Source organism: Electrona antarctica (genome assembly GCF_951216825.1).
Source record: "Electrona antarctica genome assembly, chromosome: 3".
In the NCBI taxonomy this organism is placed as follows: Eukaryota; Metazoa; Chordata; class Actinopteri; order Myctophiformes; family Myctophidae; genus Electrona; species Electrona antarctica.
The window spans coordinates 42,065,071-42,082,726 of record NC_136808.1 but is presented as its reverse complement, the minus strand read 5'-3'; the positions used below and the strand labels follow the sequence as shown (position 1 = coordinate 42,082,726).

The 17,656-nt window shown below is 43.0% G+C and overlaps 1 protein-coding gene across 1 annotated transcript in view; it reads left to right on the top strand.

Moving 5' to 3' along the window:
• Window positions 1-12,721, top strand: part of LOC306920035 (collagen and calcium-binding EGF domain-containing protein 1-like) — a 47,779-nt gene extending 35,058 nt beyond the window's left edge. The window contains exons 3-11 of the mRNA XM_079496636.1: window positions 323-375; window positions 4,590-4,724; window positions 6,275-6,415; window positions 7,827-7,960; window positions 8,092-8,206; window positions 8,332-8,471; window positions 8,858-8,893; window positions 9,251-9,286; window positions 11,073-12,721. Of these exons, the coding sequence (XP_079352762.1) occupies window positions 323-375; window positions 4,590-4,724; window positions 6,275-6,415; window positions 7,827-7,960; window positions 8,092-8,206; window positions 8,332-8,471; window positions 8,858-8,893; window positions 9,251-9,286; window positions 11,073-11,261 (979 nt within the window). The 3' untranslated portion in view covers window positions 11,262-12,721. The remainder of the gene's footprint in view (window positions 1-322; window positions 376-4,589; window positions 4,725-6,274; window positions 6,416-7,826; window positions 7,961-8,091; window positions 8,207-8,331; window positions 8,472-8,857; window positions 8,894-9,250; window positions 9,287-11,072) is intronic.
• The last annotated feature ends 4,935 nt before the right edge of the window (window positions 12,722-17,656 follow it).

The following is a 17,656-nucleotide window of genomic DNA, read 5'->3' as shown; positions in this document are numbered from 1 at the left end:
CTCCTACCCTTTAGTTTAGACATACTAGTGGTCCGACTGTCATTAGACCGACAACCTACATCAAACCCTAACCGCAAGCACGGGAGCAGCGCATGTTTGACCGCATGCCGGTCCGTTGGTGTGTCTAATCTGCGTGTGCATCCCATTCTAGCAAATTGAAATACCATACCAATACCATGATATATATATATATATATATATATATATATATGATGCATACATCAGATATGTCACATGAGTCACAGAGCTGTCTGTCTGTCTGTCTGTCTGTCTGTCTGTCTGTCTGTCTGTCTGTCTGTCTGTTTGTCTGTGTGTTTTCCAGGAGGAAGTGCTGTGAGGGCTTCAGATTTGTGATGGGCCAGTGCATACCTGAAGGTAGGTAAACAATACAACTATGAGCCTGAATAATTCATATATATTTGATACACCTACAGTACTCATCACCTCCAAGGTTATGTTTTTGTCCATTTCTGTCTGTCTGTCATAGATCAAGGCTCTGTCTCATTTGCAAAGAAGCTTCCTGTGTATAGCATGTTTAGAAAGAAGAGACATTTTGATGTGTCTCTCAGTTCGTTTTTTATTTTATTTATGAAATACTTTTGAAAAATGTTGGAATAGTTCTCAACAGGCCCGAATATTAAGGCCCGGCCCTACCTGGGCCTTCATCAAACCCTGTACACTCAAGACACTGCCCCCCTGCCACCCTTAGATCTCCATACAGTATATGGAGCTGACCTGTTCTGACATTCCATATGTTGATCTGCCCTCATCAAACCCTGTACACTCAAGACACGCTCCATATATGGCCAGACCTCATCAAACCCTGTACACTCAAGACATGCTCCATATATGTCCAGTACAGAATTCAAATTATGTTGATCTGACCCCCCATGCCAAAGCGCCAGCACTCGCCCAGCAGTCTGCCGTCACCCAGGTGGATGCGTGCACGTGACCTAATGGCGAGGTCGCTTCTCCCCCTCAGGGCGTCTTACTGGTATTGTGGTACTGTAAATGATGACACAGTTTGTCTCAGCTGGTTCCTTACTACGGCTTCTCACACTGTAGTAAAAAAAAAAGTCATGTTTATTTCACCATTTAAGAACGGTGTCTTAAGGTGTATTTAAATAGCATTGCTCCAAAATGTGAACATACACTTAAGATATAATCATTGGTAAGTGGCCAAGGAAACTGGATAATCATGACAGAGCCATGTGGATATGAAAAATTATGAACTTTTCATTTATACTATATTTATACTATTACCACTACTTCCACTTCCCCCTGCTCAGCTGTTGTGAGACATACTGGCAGAAACACACTCCTCCCTCCAGGTGGCCAGCGGCGCTAGGCTGGAGAAAGGGGAAGTGCCTTTTGCCCAGGCAGCAGGCATAACCCGATGAGAAGAAGACCAGAGCTCTGTGAAACATCTCCTCTGTGCAGGCATGCTCAGAAAATGTTTCTGCAAATTCACGCCTGCACCCATCCAAAGAAACATAGACCAGAGTGATTTTGGAATTAGAACGACAGCCCATTAAAACCTTATCTTGACAAAGCAGTGTGTTTGCTTGTCCGACTGCTTTCTGCATTTCCCCCATAATATAATTTGTATCTTCCGCCTTCCAGATACAAAGACGAACAAAGATACTCAAAGGCACGATCAGGGAAATATAACAATAGTAAATGTAAAAGTCAGTCAATTCACCCTGACTGGCAATGGCCACATTAATTAGTATTATCAATCCAACACCAACTATTGCAGCTGCAATGTACATCAACGCTCTTAACCAAAGAGAACGAAAGCACACTTTGCTCTCAGAAACATTATTGACTATCCTCACAGCTCTTAGATACATGTCTGGGTCTTCAATGACCAAACGCAGCTGATCCGGGACCTCCATGTCACTGAACCGGCCGGTGTCCCATTTGTGGAGCCCCTCTTTGTTAACAGCAGTCAGAGGCTGCAGGACCTTCCCGTTGTAGATGGATGGAGGCTGGAAGGGTGCGACCGTGTTGGCCTGTAGCTGATGGTTGGATGTGCAGAGCACCTTGAGCAGCTTAATGAGAAAGTCTGGGTCCCTGGCCTCCAGGTAGGTGAGGTGGCAGAGGTGAAGAGGAATGCTGATTCCCGGCTCCAGCAACACGGGAACTATGGGCTTGCGCTCCAGGCAGTTTCTGAACAGAGACATGTTGGCCTCCAGGAGACACCAGCGACTCCTTACAAACTCTGAGCTGAGGACCAGCAGAACTTTCTGGCTCTCCTGAATGCAGTCGGACATGTTCTCCAGCACAGTGCGACCGGGAACAAAGTCGCGTTCGTGGTAGCAGACCTGCAAGCCGCAGGACTCCAGCTCGTCGATGAGGTTGTGAGTCCAACACAAATCGGTGCTGCTGTAGCTGATGAAGACATGGTGATGTTCACCGTCCCTCAGCGGAGGGGGGGCGGCTTGGACACATGAGGGGGTTGGATGGATGATATGCTTTGATCCAATGTCAACTCTGACAGACTGCATCATCTGCACAGAAAACTTTGTTAGTGTTACAGTTTGGAAATTAATTTACAGTTTAATCGTCTCGTTTCCTGTTCCAGTTTTTTCCATCCCTTTGTTACAATAGATTGACTCGGCAGTAGGGTGGAACTGGAAACACCTTTTCATGCGTATTTTGGAAAATGAACATTAACAGGAAATATCAATAAAGTATACCATAAAAAGTGCCTGGAGTTGCCCAATAAAGTAGCAACTTCTGATCTTAATATTTCAATTGAGTCACAATTTTGGTGCGTTTCTAATATTTATATCCAAATCAGAAACCCTTAGTTGCAAGTCAAGTCACCTTTATTACAGTATATAGCTCAATTTAAAACTGCTAGGAGTTCTTTCCAATGAAGGTAGATGAACAAATGACAAGAACACGATAACCACAATAAAGTCAATGGAATTAAAAAAGTAAAAAAAGTAAAATGTCAAACTTCGAACAGATTAGACACAATGAAAATGCTTTGGCATATTGTGCAGTGATCATAAGACAAAGCAAAAGCAAAAGCAAATTAAATTCTTTAAATAGGAAAACACTGAAAAATAGCATTTCATATTAAAGCCATTAAAATGTTTTAAATTACAAACTGAATTGTAATGAATACCTTTGTACTTATAAATAAATACAAAATAAAACTCTCTTTGTACTTTTCTTATTCTAAAGTATTCTAAAAGAACATTCATACCTTTGTGAGTAGTACTGCTTATTGTTGTTGTATCACCAGAAATGAATTGGGAAGTGATACTAAAAACATATAAACCTACTAATAAAAAAAAGTACAAACCTACCACTGGCTATTCAGCCTTTATTTAAAGACACAGTTACTTCTTGTTTTCAAAAGGGCTGAATAGAGCCTTTATCCTCAACCTTTCTCACAGAATATTAATCTTCTATTGTCTTTATTGCATCATGCAATAAAGACAATCATGCAGGAGTGTAACTAATTAATTTAAAACAATATTAAGTCTTTCAAAAATAAAAACAGTGGTTGAAGAATACATCCTACTGTACAACCAGGGTCAGCATATGAGTGCCAACGCGGTTTATTACTCATATAGCCTATATGATATATATTATGCTATCATTAGACTATTATCACTATACTGTATGTCCATGAGGTATGTAATCTTTGACTGTGGGAGTAGTGTATACCAGGTAGGTGGTACCACCAGTGATAGTACATCTGACAAAACCATTTCCATCCGTTTGTCTGCGTTTTTGTGTGCGCAATATTTAGATCAGAAACACCTCACTGAGCAAGATCCCAGAGAGGATCGAAGGTGTGAAGGTGTTTTTGGAAAGGAATGAGATGTCTAAAATGATATGAAGGTTAGGGTATCGCATTCTGGCGAGGTATCGCATTCTGAGTTCAATGTATAGTAGTTTCTCTCTCTCTCTCTCTCTCTCTCTCTCTCTGCATTTACACCTCGATTTAACACACTGCTGTCCAATCACCCACAACATATTTTAATGTTGTGTGAAGGTGAGACTGAAGTGGTTTGATTCTTCAGTCTGTGGACAGGTTAGACAGTGGGTCACAATGTCCACTAGAGGGAGCTATTACTTGCATGATTTTGTAGTCTGTCACTGCAAATCTACACAGAATATTCAAATACTCACCTTCATAATGTGCTGCACTTATTCACTCACTCATACCCTTATCTTTTAAATCACTTCTAAAAACATATGTTTCAAAAAGTGTTCATGTAAATAATATTGTCTTTTGATGTATCATCCTTCTATGGTTATCCATGATTCAAATTGTATTAACTTATTTATTTTGACTATATTCTTTTAGCATCCTCCAAGTTAAAATGTATTGTGCATTCGTCCCATTGTCCCATTTGTTTTTCAGCACGTTGCAACTCATGTTATACAAATTGCCATATACATATAAAGTTATTATTATTACTTCAATAAATTGAACATGCTGTCTTGTTAACATGCCAGATTTAGCTAGAAGCTCATCTCTCTCTCTCTCTCTCTCTCTCTCTCTCTCTCTCTCTCTCTCTCTCTCTCTCTCTCTCTCTCTCTCTCTCTCTCTCTCTCTATAGGAGTAGATGTGTGTGCTGGCTCGCCCTGTGAGCAGCAGTGTACTGACAACTTTGGAAGGGTTGTGTGCACCTGTTACCCAGGTTACCGCTTCGACCGGGAGAGACACCGCAGCCATAAGTCTCCTTACTGTCTGGGTCAGTCCACTTCCTGCTTGTCTCCCGTCCCGGACATACTGTCTGCCGATACTGTACGGCCACTACTGTACCAGTAGACTAATCTTTACACTGTGTGTGTGCGCGTGCGTGCGTGTATGTGTGTGATATGAGATGTTTTACAAGCCTTATCTAATCTGCAGAATTTGTTTTTCCTTGCTATCCATTTCCATCGTTTATTATCTTTATCCTTTGTGTGTGTGCCCATTTTTTCTTTTTGGCACGTTTCTCAACTAGTGGGTCTCGACCCAAATTCTGGGTCCTATAACATTTTCAATGTTGGATACAAATAAAATTTGAATCCACGACAATTTCCATCAGACAGCTCCATAATTATGGAAATATGTTTTTATTGATGATATATGAGATGCATTTATGCATATCGTCTCTTTCGTGTGGAAACCTCATACGTCCAAAACTGTACTTTTCACGATTCAAATTCAAAAATAGCAAAAGCAGCAGATCGTCAAGCTCAAAATGCACGGCTTAGCTTCACATTTCAAACTTGTGGATTTGCTACTTTTGATGCTTTTGTGTGGCGTTGTAGTATGATCAAGTAGGGCAGTAAAAAGAAAAAAAGTTAAAACATGGAGTGTTGTGAATTTTCTCCATGCTGTCTATGCAAGCCTCTGGTGGACAGTTCCCATTAATTTGCATCCCCAATGAGACACATGTGTTTGCCATCACCACTTAACTAACTAACCAATGACAGTTCGAGTGTGCCCTACAGTATATACAGTAAGCAGCAACTCAGGCCACACAGCCCTCACTCAGTTTCCAGCCTTCACTCAGACCACATGCAGCTCTCACTGAGTCTACAGTACTACAGCTTCAACCCAGGCAGCCATGCGTACCTGAACTATAAACCATGGTGAAAGGAAGAAATAAACTGTCATCTTGTTAAAAGTACCTTGGTGTCACAAAACCTCTCTCTGATCGAAGAAACTTGGGTGGTCAGCTCATATCCAGAACTAACAAACCAGATCATATTTAATATGGAGATTATAGGTTTATTCCATAGTCCATATAGTCCATAGCCAGTGGCTATCATGAAAATAGGGAATCATCCAACCATTACCAAACCCTAAAGTAAAATAGAGCCAGTAGGTGGATGCTGGGGTGGAGGTATAGCATAGGGCCAGTCGGCAGCAACAGAAATTAATGACTGTGACTTTTTAATGTATTTTGTTAAAAAATAGTGCTAAATAGCTCTCTAATAGCAATGATGTAGGGTATAAGTGGTTATGCCATATATACTTAGTCATGCGACGAATAGCCGATCTTCGGAAATGTTCACCTGGATCAGAATGACATGCCTAAAACAGACGCCAGATTGAAAGTGGTTAAGTAACCATTTCTCTGTGTGTGTGTGTGTGTGTGTGTGTGTGTGTGTGTGTGTGTGTGTGTGTGTGTGTGTGTGTGTGTGTGTGTGTGTGTGTGCGTCTCTCTCTCTTTCTCTCTCGCCCTCTCTCTCTCTCTCTCTCTCTCTCTCTCTCTCTCTGTCTCTATCTGTTTCTCTTGTAAACGGTCAGATATTGATGAGTGTGAGCAGCAGTCCAGCAGCAGTGTGTGTGACCATGAGTGTGTGAACACCCTTGGCAGCTTCCAGTGTCGCTGTCACAGCGGCTACATACTGGCCCCGGACCAACGCTCCTGCATCCTCAGACACAACTGTACGTTTACAGTAGTTGAGTACAGTAGAATCGTTTTTATTTATTTTTTGAGTCCAGCTTTGAGGCTTTGTGTAAACACAAACATTGAAGACAAAAGTGAGGACAAAAATTGTGATTGGCCAGAATGAGCACATGTATGATGATAACGTATGATGATAAGAGCGCCCCTCACTTCACACGGGTGTGATTTTCTTTAAACAAATATGTCATCGTACACACTTCACACACAACATACTTCAATTACATCACTGGTTCTCAAACCAGACGTCATTGAGGGGCTTCCAGGGGGTCCCCAGGAAAATGTTTCATAGTTAATAACCAAATGGACCTTTACAGGTCTGTAACTCGGAGACAGTACAAATCACTTGTACAGCGGATGTACTGTTTAACGGTGTATCTGGGACAGTGCATCTGGGACAGTATAATCTAGATAACCAGCACCTCTGGGTGCATAAAGGCAACTAAGGTTTTTCAGAGGGTTGGTGGTGTTTAAAACCTATATGATATGACGCAGAATCAATTAATATGGAGTAGCAATATCAATGTGCTTTCCTGTGCGTGCGTGCGTGCGTGCGTGCGTGCGTGCGTGCGTGCGTGCGTGCGTGCGTGCGTGCGTGCGTGCATGCATTTTCAAAGTCTAGGCCTCATTCATTACATACAGAGCATTTCACTTTACAGTCCCAAACACAAAACATTTTTTGTATAACTGCCCATGTTTTGTTCAAGTTGCTTCCTGTTTAGGGCTGCAGGTAGGCGTGCTGCCTGCCAACTTCCCCCTAAACACTCGACTTTATTGTGTTTGAACCCTTGATGTTTTTCAAAGGTACTATGCTTTGCAGTTTTAGTTTCAAAATTATCAAATGAATTCAATGAATCCTTAAATATTTACCAAATAATGCAAAAGATGCAATTGCTGACGGACCGTAACGGAAATGAAACAGTACAATACCTGGTGTTGTTCACTTCATTGTTCATTGACTGGAGTCCCCCAGGGGTCTATACTAGGCCACCTCCTTTTTATTCTCTCTACACCAAATATCTTTACCGAAAATAGTTGTTAGAACTGAATTTTTGCCTCAGATTTAAGACTCTAGTCTAGGCCTAGGGTTCATGTGGTTAAACATCACAGTCTGTAGAACCGAGTGTCCGGTTGCATTCTCGCTAACTTTTCACCGCTATTAGGTGCCGATATGCTTTGTGGCTTGCTGAAAATAACAGATTTTCAAGCAACATGCCAAGCGAGGGCAGTCATCTCACAGCTCAGGGGCCAGGCTACTGGAGTCTACTGTAGGTCGAGTCCTGGAGTGATGTACAACTCCATGTTCAAGTCCTCATCGTTCTGTGTATCTATTACAGGGTATTACAGGCATCGCAAGCCAGTTTTAGACAGTGTTTTTGTTTTGTCTCGTAGTGAGTACATCGGGGAAGTCCGACCCGCTAATGAGTGCCGGTTCCTGTTCCTTCACCTGTCAGGACTTTGTCGACATGAAGAACAGCCTGCTGCAGCTCAAACTGAGACTGGGAAGCACACACACTCCTAACCAGGTACACTGCTAGTACTTGACTTGAGGACATGGACATGACTGCCTAGGTCGTGGTTTCACTATGTGTATATACAGATTTATTATGACATTACTTTGTAATGGTTGGTATTATGTTTATGATTGTGCTCATAGATTCCTGGGCTGGCCAACAGCAGTGATAAACCATCACAAGGACGTGCAGGAAAAGGTCCCGATAGCCCCTTACTGTCTGCTCCAGCTGGCCCCCCAGGAGCCCCTGGAGTCCCAGGTAATGTTTTTATTTAATCTATCCATCCATCCATCCATCCATCCATCCATCCATCCATTCCATCCATCGATCCATCCATCCATCCAACCAACCAACCAACCAACCCCACACTGTGTCTCCTCAAGGCCATCCAGGTGAACCTGGTGATAGGGGGGAGCCAGGAGAGAGTGGTCTGACAGGTCCTCAGGGGCCGAGGGGGAATATGGGACCAATGGGCCCCGAGCCTGACCTGTCACACATCAAGAGGGGCCGAAGGGGACCAGTGGTGAGTGCCTTATGGTTCTATGTTGTTGTGATTCATCGCTCACACATGTTGCTTTATACACACAAACAGTCCTGGGGTTCAAACCCCAGTGGGACCAATATATTTGAAAGACTAACAGTGGTCATACGTATTGTATGTAATGTCATATGAGGTCACAACACTGAGCCTCTTTCTGTGAAATACAACACTAAACCACTACCCACTCCTTAAATGTACTTTAGTCTAGCTAAGAGCTTGAATATAAAACACAATTGTGTTTATTTACGTATTGAGCTGTTGCTCTCTATTTCAAATTACTACTATTTCAAATGACAATAAAACTGATCTATCATTAAAACCTTTTTGTTTTCTTCTTAATGAAACTCTGTATGCTGTCGTTTGTTCAGGGTCCACAAGGGTCACCAGGAAAAGACGGACTCAAGGTCATTATAACAGTTTATATTTTCAGTTACTGAGTGAGAGAGCATGCATGCGTGCATGCATGCTCCAAGTACCCAATCTAACGCTGCCTGAAGTGTCTTTGAACATGGTAACATGGTTTGAAGCGGTTCCGTTCTGTGTCTGGCCGTATGGTCAGACCTCTGCATAGAACGGGTCTGGATTTCTTTACTACAGAATTATAAAAAACACATTATAAAATAATAATGAGAAATGATAGATCTACTGTTGACTTTTGTGGTTTAGGTACAGAAAGTTCTAATATGTATATAGCTGTTTCTACTCATTTAAAAGTGATATTTGTGATAAATGTCACTAACTAGACACTGTTTTATTTACAGGGTGACAGAGGAGCGCCTGGTCCCAGCGGTGACCCCGTAAGTCTTGAAATAGTCCCTCCAAGGCAAGCTATCAAGCTATGTAGTCTCTCCTAATAACCAACATTTTCTTATCATCTTATTGTGTGTGTGTGTGTGTGTGTGTGTGTGTGTGTGTGTGTGTGTGTGTGTGTGTGTGTGTGTGTGTGTGTGTGTGTGTGTGTGTGTGTGTGTGTGTGTGTGTGTGTGTGTGTGTGTGTGTGTGTGTGCGTGCGTTGGGGAGAGAGACAGAGAGAGAGAGAGAGAGAGAGAGAGAGAGAGCGAGAGAGAGAGAGAGAGAGAGAGAACCTGTATTTGCAGGTATTCTGTCTATGAAACACATTCATTTCTGGTGCAAAGTCTTGACTGATATGAACATATATTTATTCATTTCCTTATTTTACAAAAGTATTATACAACAATTATTCACATACCGGTATATTTTCTTCCTCCCCTACACACAAATGGCAGTGCAAATATTGAAATCAAATCTTTAAAGAACTCAAACTAAAAAACATCGCATGGATGCACCTGGGACGTTGTCATTCCTTTCCATTCTGGAAAGTGTTATTTTCGTTGTTACTATTGCTGTAGGACAGAAACCTCTTCTCCATATTCTAACCTTTTGTGCTTTTTTTGTAAATGAATGCCATACTTGATCATACTACAGCGTTACACAAAAGCATCAAAAGAAGCAGATCTGCAATGTGAAATGTGGTGCAAAGCAATGCGTTGTGGGATTGTATATCTGCTAGTTTTGCTATTTTTGAATTTGAATCCTGATCATATGATGTTCATATGATGTGTCCCACCCAACAGAGACAATATAGCAACATGATTTATTTGTTTAAACCTTTCTGGAATAAAAATTAAACGTTTTTCAGAAAACGTAGGTTAGGATTTAGAAGGTGTTTTTAGAACTCTCAGGTCTAAATGGGCTAAATTAGGCATCATTAGCTTTCCCTTGGATTCACCCTGTTGCACCCTACCCTGTTGCACCCTACCCTGACATGGTCCAAACCCTTGGATTCACCCTGTTGCACCCTACCCTGACATGGTCCAAACCCTTGGATTCACCCTGTTGCACCCTACCCTGACATGGTCCAAACCCTTGGATTCACCCTGTTGCACCCTACCCTGTTGCACCCTACCCTGACATGGTCCAAACCCTTGGATTCACCCTGTTGCACCCTACCCTGTTGCACCCTACCCTGTTGCACCCTACCCTGACATGGTCCAAACCCTTGGATTCACCCTGTTGCACCCTACCCTGTTGCACCCTACCCTGACATGGTCCAAACCCTTGGATTCACCCTGTTGCACCCTACCCTGACATGGTCCAAACCCTTGGATTCACCCTGTTGCACCCTACCCTGACATGGTCCAAACCCTTGGATTCACCCTGTTGCACCCTACCCTGACATGGTCCAAACCCTTGGATTCACCCTGTTGCACCCTACCCTGACATGGTCCAAACCCTTGGATTCACCCTGTTGCACCCTACCCTGACATGGTCCAAACCCTTGGATTCAACCTGTTGCACCCTACCCTGACATGGTCCAAACCCTTGGATTCACCCTGTTGCACCCTACCCTGACATGGTCCAACAATAGAAGTCAGTTTAAAATATTTCACCTGGATTCACCAGAAGCTGGTCCCCTGACATCATGGTCCAACAATAGAATGCAGCTTTAAATAAACGCATGCTGCCCTAAAGGAAACATGCTTTACCGATTGTCTGGCACAATGAGGCAGACACGCCCTGCGATCATTCTTAATAATGACTCCATTTCCCATCTCTCCCCAGGGACCGCCTGGCTCCTTTGACTTCCTCTTGCTCATGATGGCTGACATCCGTAACGACATCATCGAGCTGCAGGAGAAGGTGTTTGGGGAGAGGCGTGGCATCTCGCTGGATAACCCACCCTACTCCAGCGGGGAGACAGACTTTGGGGACTGGGGGTCTGGACAAGGGGATGTCGAGCTCAATACCTGACCCTTACTATCCCCCTCAAATGTCAATCAAACTGTGGCAGCTGTCACTCGATCCAGACAGAAGCAATCCACATGTTCAGAGCAAAGACAACACCACTCTTTTTGTCCTCAGTGACCAGTTTGCCAAAAAATGCCAAATTTCATTCTGACTGGAACGAGAGGGGTGTGACGAGGAGGAGACCCTGTTGAACTCTCTAGGCTGCCATTGTCAGGAAAACAAAGAGAGGAAAGAAAGTGAGAGGAAGAGGGCAGGGAATTAGACCAAGAGGCATAGATTCTCAACTACTATACGAGCGAGCGCTGGTCCCGCCACCTCGTTTCCTGATGTGCCCAGGGTCTAGATGAGGGATGTGCGTGCAGGGACGTGAGACAGTGGGTGTGGGGGATGATGCAGCGCATCACGCACGTGCGTCTCTGTGCTCGACCACTTCAAACGGATGTCTTTATCGTCTACATCTCTTCCTGTTCCTGCGTCTGTCCATGAAAGCTCTGCTGCTGCGGCTGACAATGTGCCTCCAGGGCCCCACTGGAACAGACAAAAGAACAAGGGGGCCCGTGGGCTCCAGGCTTCCCACCGCACCTGTCTATAATACAACCCCAAAGCCTGAGCACCTTGAGCCATGCCAACTCTGAGGCATTTTCAATCATCCATTCTTAAATAGCATCAATGTCATATCCATATTAGCGTGAGTTTCATTTGGCTATTTGAAACCTCTTCTGTACAGTTTCACAACAGTGGCTGACAAACAGCCAGCGACAGAGGAAGCATTATCTTTCTTCTGTTCTGAATAATTAACACTTTTAAAAAGTTTCTATTTTTATGTTGGATAAATCTGTTTAATTATTGTGCACTTGTCTTTTCAATACAACATTTGTGATTGGATGGTGTCCGATTGGAACTATGCTGTGTTTGCAAACTTGTGTCGGCATTCAACTATAATGTGACATTTCTGTGACATTTCTGTTTTGAAGATTTGTGTTGGGATATTCCCACAGTGCTTCTGGCATAAATATAAAGTAAGATAGCTTTTCTTTATTTTCTTTCAACATATCAGTCATAACAAGATACACTGTGAGCTTGTAGATGGGCAATTTTCAGCAAAGACATTTGGTGTCGCTCTCAAAATAGCTTATTTTAAATACCTACATTCATGTACATTTTCATAGAGGGAAAAGGGATATGGGCCAAGTATAGACTCCTGAGGGACACTGATCAACAAAGTGAGTTAATCTGAACTCATGTGAGCTGGGCAATCTAGTGAAGGGGTATGGTATACCACTATCAGTAAGATCTAAGTCTACAGACTATGATCAGATCAGATGACAAACGTTGCATTGAAAGACAAGTGTAAACAGGGAGTATATGTTAAAAATGCACACATAGGGCTGCCTATGTGCACAACGGGTATTGTATATATGCAGAAACAAGCTTATCGCAGCAGCCCTCAAATAAGAACAACAATGTCTGCAGACCAGAAACAATAAAGATCCTTAAATGCAAAACTCAAAAATCTAAACTTCCTTATGGTATGAAAAGGACATGTATGGTACATGCAAATGACATGAGGGGTCAGTTGCTTAACTAGTTTAAAAGGCAGGTGGCTTGTGCACATCCAGTTCCTGGCTGGTGCCGGACCAAGGCAAGTACAGTGAAAAGAAGAGAGTACGCACACAGGATTGCTCCAATGGTGTTCTTTTATTGAAACACCATAGTTAAGACACAACGTTTCGACCGCAGGCGGCCTTCATCAGGTGATAATTGTTAGTATGTGACAACCTCCCTTTTATCTAGGTCGTCACGTCACGTGACTGATGCTGACTGGGTAGGTAATTTACAAACACCATTAAGTGACATGACAATACATATGACTATAAGTATGAATAACCACCACAATTTACAATAGTACAACAGTTTCAAAGCAAAAAAAAAACAGTTTCAAGAGAACTTTAAGTGGATGAACAGTTGCTTAAGCCATTTTGGGATAAAGGCTTCTTTTCAGGGTATGATTGCAGCCACTTAATTATGTAGATTTTCTTTATCACTTCATTATTTAAAGCGGGAGGTCATATAAATAGTTGTGTACAAAACCTGGTTTGGGGTAGTAACTTATAGTTGCACAGTGTTGTATCGGACATATCTGCTCAGTATTCCCGTAAAACAACAGCTCTTGCACAAGGTGGGTTCAGATTAAGTTGAAGACAAATGCTGGGGGTTCTGTGCCTTGTACATGCCATGGACACATTCAAATGAGTTAATGAAAGAGAAAAGACTTCTCTTGGCTAGACTTTATCAACCAGTGCAATTTGATGGTTGCTGACTTTCTGGGAGTGATTCAGCCTGCCCTGCATGGATTCTTTATAATGGATAATTCAGAGCTGCAAAACAAAGGCTGATTGCAATGAACTCAACTGGTACAAATATACATTTATCAATAGTCTGGGTGGGTCCATGTTTGAACCTGAGAACCAAATAGATAAGAAACATAAATATCATAAACAGGTGCTCCTGTATCTGGATGTTACATCTCCTTACCACCAGAGGGCAGTCAACTCTACATAACTTCATAAGCTCATCGACTCCGATGAGACAGGTATAAAATAAAAAGCTTTTTTTTTTTTTACTTCTGTCTTCACATCCATATAGTTATTCACTCACACTCTTAACATTCCAGTTAGTAAAAGTAGTAAATTAATGGGGACATTTACGTGCAAAGAAAACAAAAAAGCACGAGCAGCCTGTCTCTGTAAAGTAGTAAACCATAGCGTGGCTGTGTGTGATTATGAGTGTAAGTATCATGGGTCGGAGGTCAAATGCCTGTTAATAAACAGCTGTAGGGATCATCATAATTATAGACGGGGGCTCTCTCAGGTGGCCTGTCCGGACTCGCAGCCCAGCCCAGTGCCCAGGAGGCTTTACGTGGATGGATCCACAGATGTCTGGAGGTGAGGCAGTGAGGCACTTATAGTTTAGCCGTGCAAGCATTTTTGCTTTACTATAGCTCTCTGGTCCATAGCGTTAGAAGGACTCCTAACTATGGACCAGCTTACTACAGTCCTCTAGCCTAATTAGGCTAACAGTCTGCTGCTGTGGTGCTGATCACAGGAAGTCACATGTCAGTGTTCAGCATGTCCATGCATTATGTTTTGTTCATGTGCATTGTGCATACAAGATTTAGCGTGTGTGTGTGTGTGTGTGTGCGTGTGTGTGTGTGTGTGTGTGCGCGCGCGCGTGTGCGAGCCGTGCGTGTGTGTGCGCGCGCGTGCTTGACAGGGCTTCTCACCTAACAGCTCCGCCCCCTGCCGTGCGGCCACCGCTGACACAGTACAGACGTTGCCAGGCAACCGAGATCAGGAAAGACAACATGAAACAATTTAAGAAGCATGTTAGTGAAAGAAAAGAGAGAGGGGGGGGGGGGGGGGATTATCTCATTTCCTTCACTGCTTCTCATGCAACCGGTCGGTGTCTCTGTCCTCTGTAGCCTGTAGGGGGCGGTAGAGATCAGATTAGTATGTGCAGTTAGGTTGTTGTTTACATACCATGCCATTCCATTCTACAGTCAGTAGGCTACCTGCCATCATAATCTGTCTTTATTTAATATAACTGTTTGGAATGCTATGCTTCTTTCTTGACTCCGGTGGTTCTTGAAGTGGGATCCCCAGCCCCAGGGGTCCTTGGGGGGGTTCCGGAGGTCCAGGCCCCAACCAAACACACACACACACGCACATGTGTGTGTGTGTGCGTGTGCGTGCGTGTGTGTGTGTGCGTGTATATATATGGTGTGTGTATATATATGGTGTGTGTATATATATAGTTTCAAAACTAGGGTGCACTCCCTAAGGCCAGACGAGAACATACTTTTGGAGGTGTGCTCTAGTCTAGACTAGAGCAGATCGTTTCCCAACCACTATAGGACACAGACCGAATGATGACTGCAGAATGATGATGTAGGCGAGTAGGTAGGCGAGTTTCTGAAGTGTCCACAGCCCTCCTCTGAGACACAGACCACGTTTTATCATGAGCATTAGTGAGGACCAATATATTAGTGCGGCGGTTAAGCTCATATATGGAAGGTATTGTGCATTTTATGACTAAAGCATGAAACTTTCAGAATATCATCTACACACCCCAAGGTTTGATTTCAGACGTGGAACCACTTTCTGACTGACCTCTGGTGACCTTGAGGGGTCATTGACGTCAGAATTGCATTTTTGCACGTTTTGCTCCATTATTTTCCACTATAAAAATTATTTATGTTTGTTAAATGGAAGTTTTGTTCTAATTAATGACAACTTAAACCCCAATAGTCTACAGAGATGGTGAATCATTTCAACTTTTATGATATAAATGCTATGACATTGTAATAACATTAAAAACATCTAGTTAAGATCATATGGAAGGTATTGTGCATTTTACAACTAAAGCATGACACTTTCTACAGTGCTAGCCCAATAAAATAAAGATGCAGCTCTTCACACAGCTACAAAAAGGACTGTATGAAGAGGTATAAGGAATTGGTGGAGATGGTCAAAGCCAAGAAAGGAGCTTGTGGCAGCGAAGAGTAAAAAAGTGACAAGAACCACAGAAGAGATGGTTGTCGTTATTTTAACATTATTGTATTGGTCTTAATTTTTTTAATGAAGTTATGGAAGAAAAAAATACAGAAAGACTTGATTGATGAGTTTGTTTGGTTTTTATATCCAATGAATATCCATCCATCTTCAACCGCTTATCCGTAGTCGGGTCGCGGGGGCACCAGCTCCACCAGAGTGCTCCAGACTTCCCTCTCCAGAGCAACATTAGTGACTTCCTCCTGGGGGATTCCGAGACGTTCCAAGGCCAGTGAGTCGATGTGTTTCCTCCAACTGCGCCTTGGTCTGCCCCGGGTCTCCTCCCAGGGGGACGTGGTCCTTGGTCTGCCCCGGGGTCTCCTCCCAGTGGGACGTGGTCCTTGGTCTGCCCCGGGGTCTCCTCCCAGTGGGACGTGGTCCTTGGTCTGCCCCGGGGTCTCCTCCCAGTGGGACGTGCGTCGAGGACCTCCCTAGGGAGGCGCCCGAGAGGCATCCTAACCAGATGCCCGAACCACCTCAGCGGTTCTACTCCGAGTCTCTCTCATGTGACTGAACTTCTCACCCTATCTCTAAGGGAGATGCCAGCCACCGGTCGAAGAAAACTAATTTTGGCCGCTTGTATTCGCGACCTTATTCTTTCGGTCATGACCCACACTTCATGACCATAGGTGAGAGTAGGAACGAAGATTGCTCGGTAGACAGAGAGCTTTGCGTTCTGGCTCAACTCTCTTTTCGTCACAACAGTGCGGTACAGCGACTGCAATACCGCCCCTGCCGCTCCGATTCTCCGGCTGATCTCCTTCTCTGTCCTCCCCTCACTCTTGAACAAGACCCTGAGATACTTGAACTCCTTCAGTATATTCAAAGGTGCTATAGGGCATAGCAGTGGTGGCCATTTTCTGGTTCCATCGCTCTGGATTAAGAGCGTCTGCTAAATGCCTAAATTGTAAATTGTAATCCAGACTCCATTCATTTTCTGGTTCCATCCATCCAGACCCCATGCATTTTTCACATATAGAGATTTCCAAACAATATATATATCAATCATTCTAAGCCTATGTAATCAAGCCATCATCCTGGTAATTAATGACCATAAATTCTGTGAAAAACAAATGAAAAAACCTCAAAACAAATGCTATTATAAAGGCTAATAGTATATTATATAATTAAATATTTAAAAAGAAATCACAGAATCAAATGTTTTATCGTCATGATTCAGTAGGGTCCTGGATGGCTTGATTATATAGTCTTATTAATTTTTTATATAAATATTTGTAGAAATCTCTATGGGAAAAAAACAATGGGGTCTGGAACGATGGAACCCGAAAATGGCTGCCAATGCTACTGTACGCCCTATTCATCTCATTTTGGGGGCAGTATATGGCGAGCGTTCAGGGTTCATACGTTTTGGGGGAAGTAACTGTTGGATACTCTTAAACCTCCTACCAGGTGGCAGGAATTTAAGGAGATGTTGGTAGATAATAATGGTACCATTTCTGTCATAACACTTGCTACCAGTGACATCGATGGAGAATCCAAGCTAATATAAACTGAAGACTTTATATTTTTGGAAAGTTAGCTATTATAGAAGTCATTGTTCTCACATTAATACAAAATCAAATTAAAACATTTAAATGTTCGAAATGAACAAACCTGCCTATACCGACAATGTCACCGGTAGGCAAGTCTCTGAACTGTCCACAGCCCTACTCTGAGACACAGACTGAGTGGACAAAAATTTTACCATAATGAGCACTAGTGAGTTCACTTAGAACCACAACCTCACACTCAATGGTCTTTTACCACTATCTTCATCATCGCTCTCCT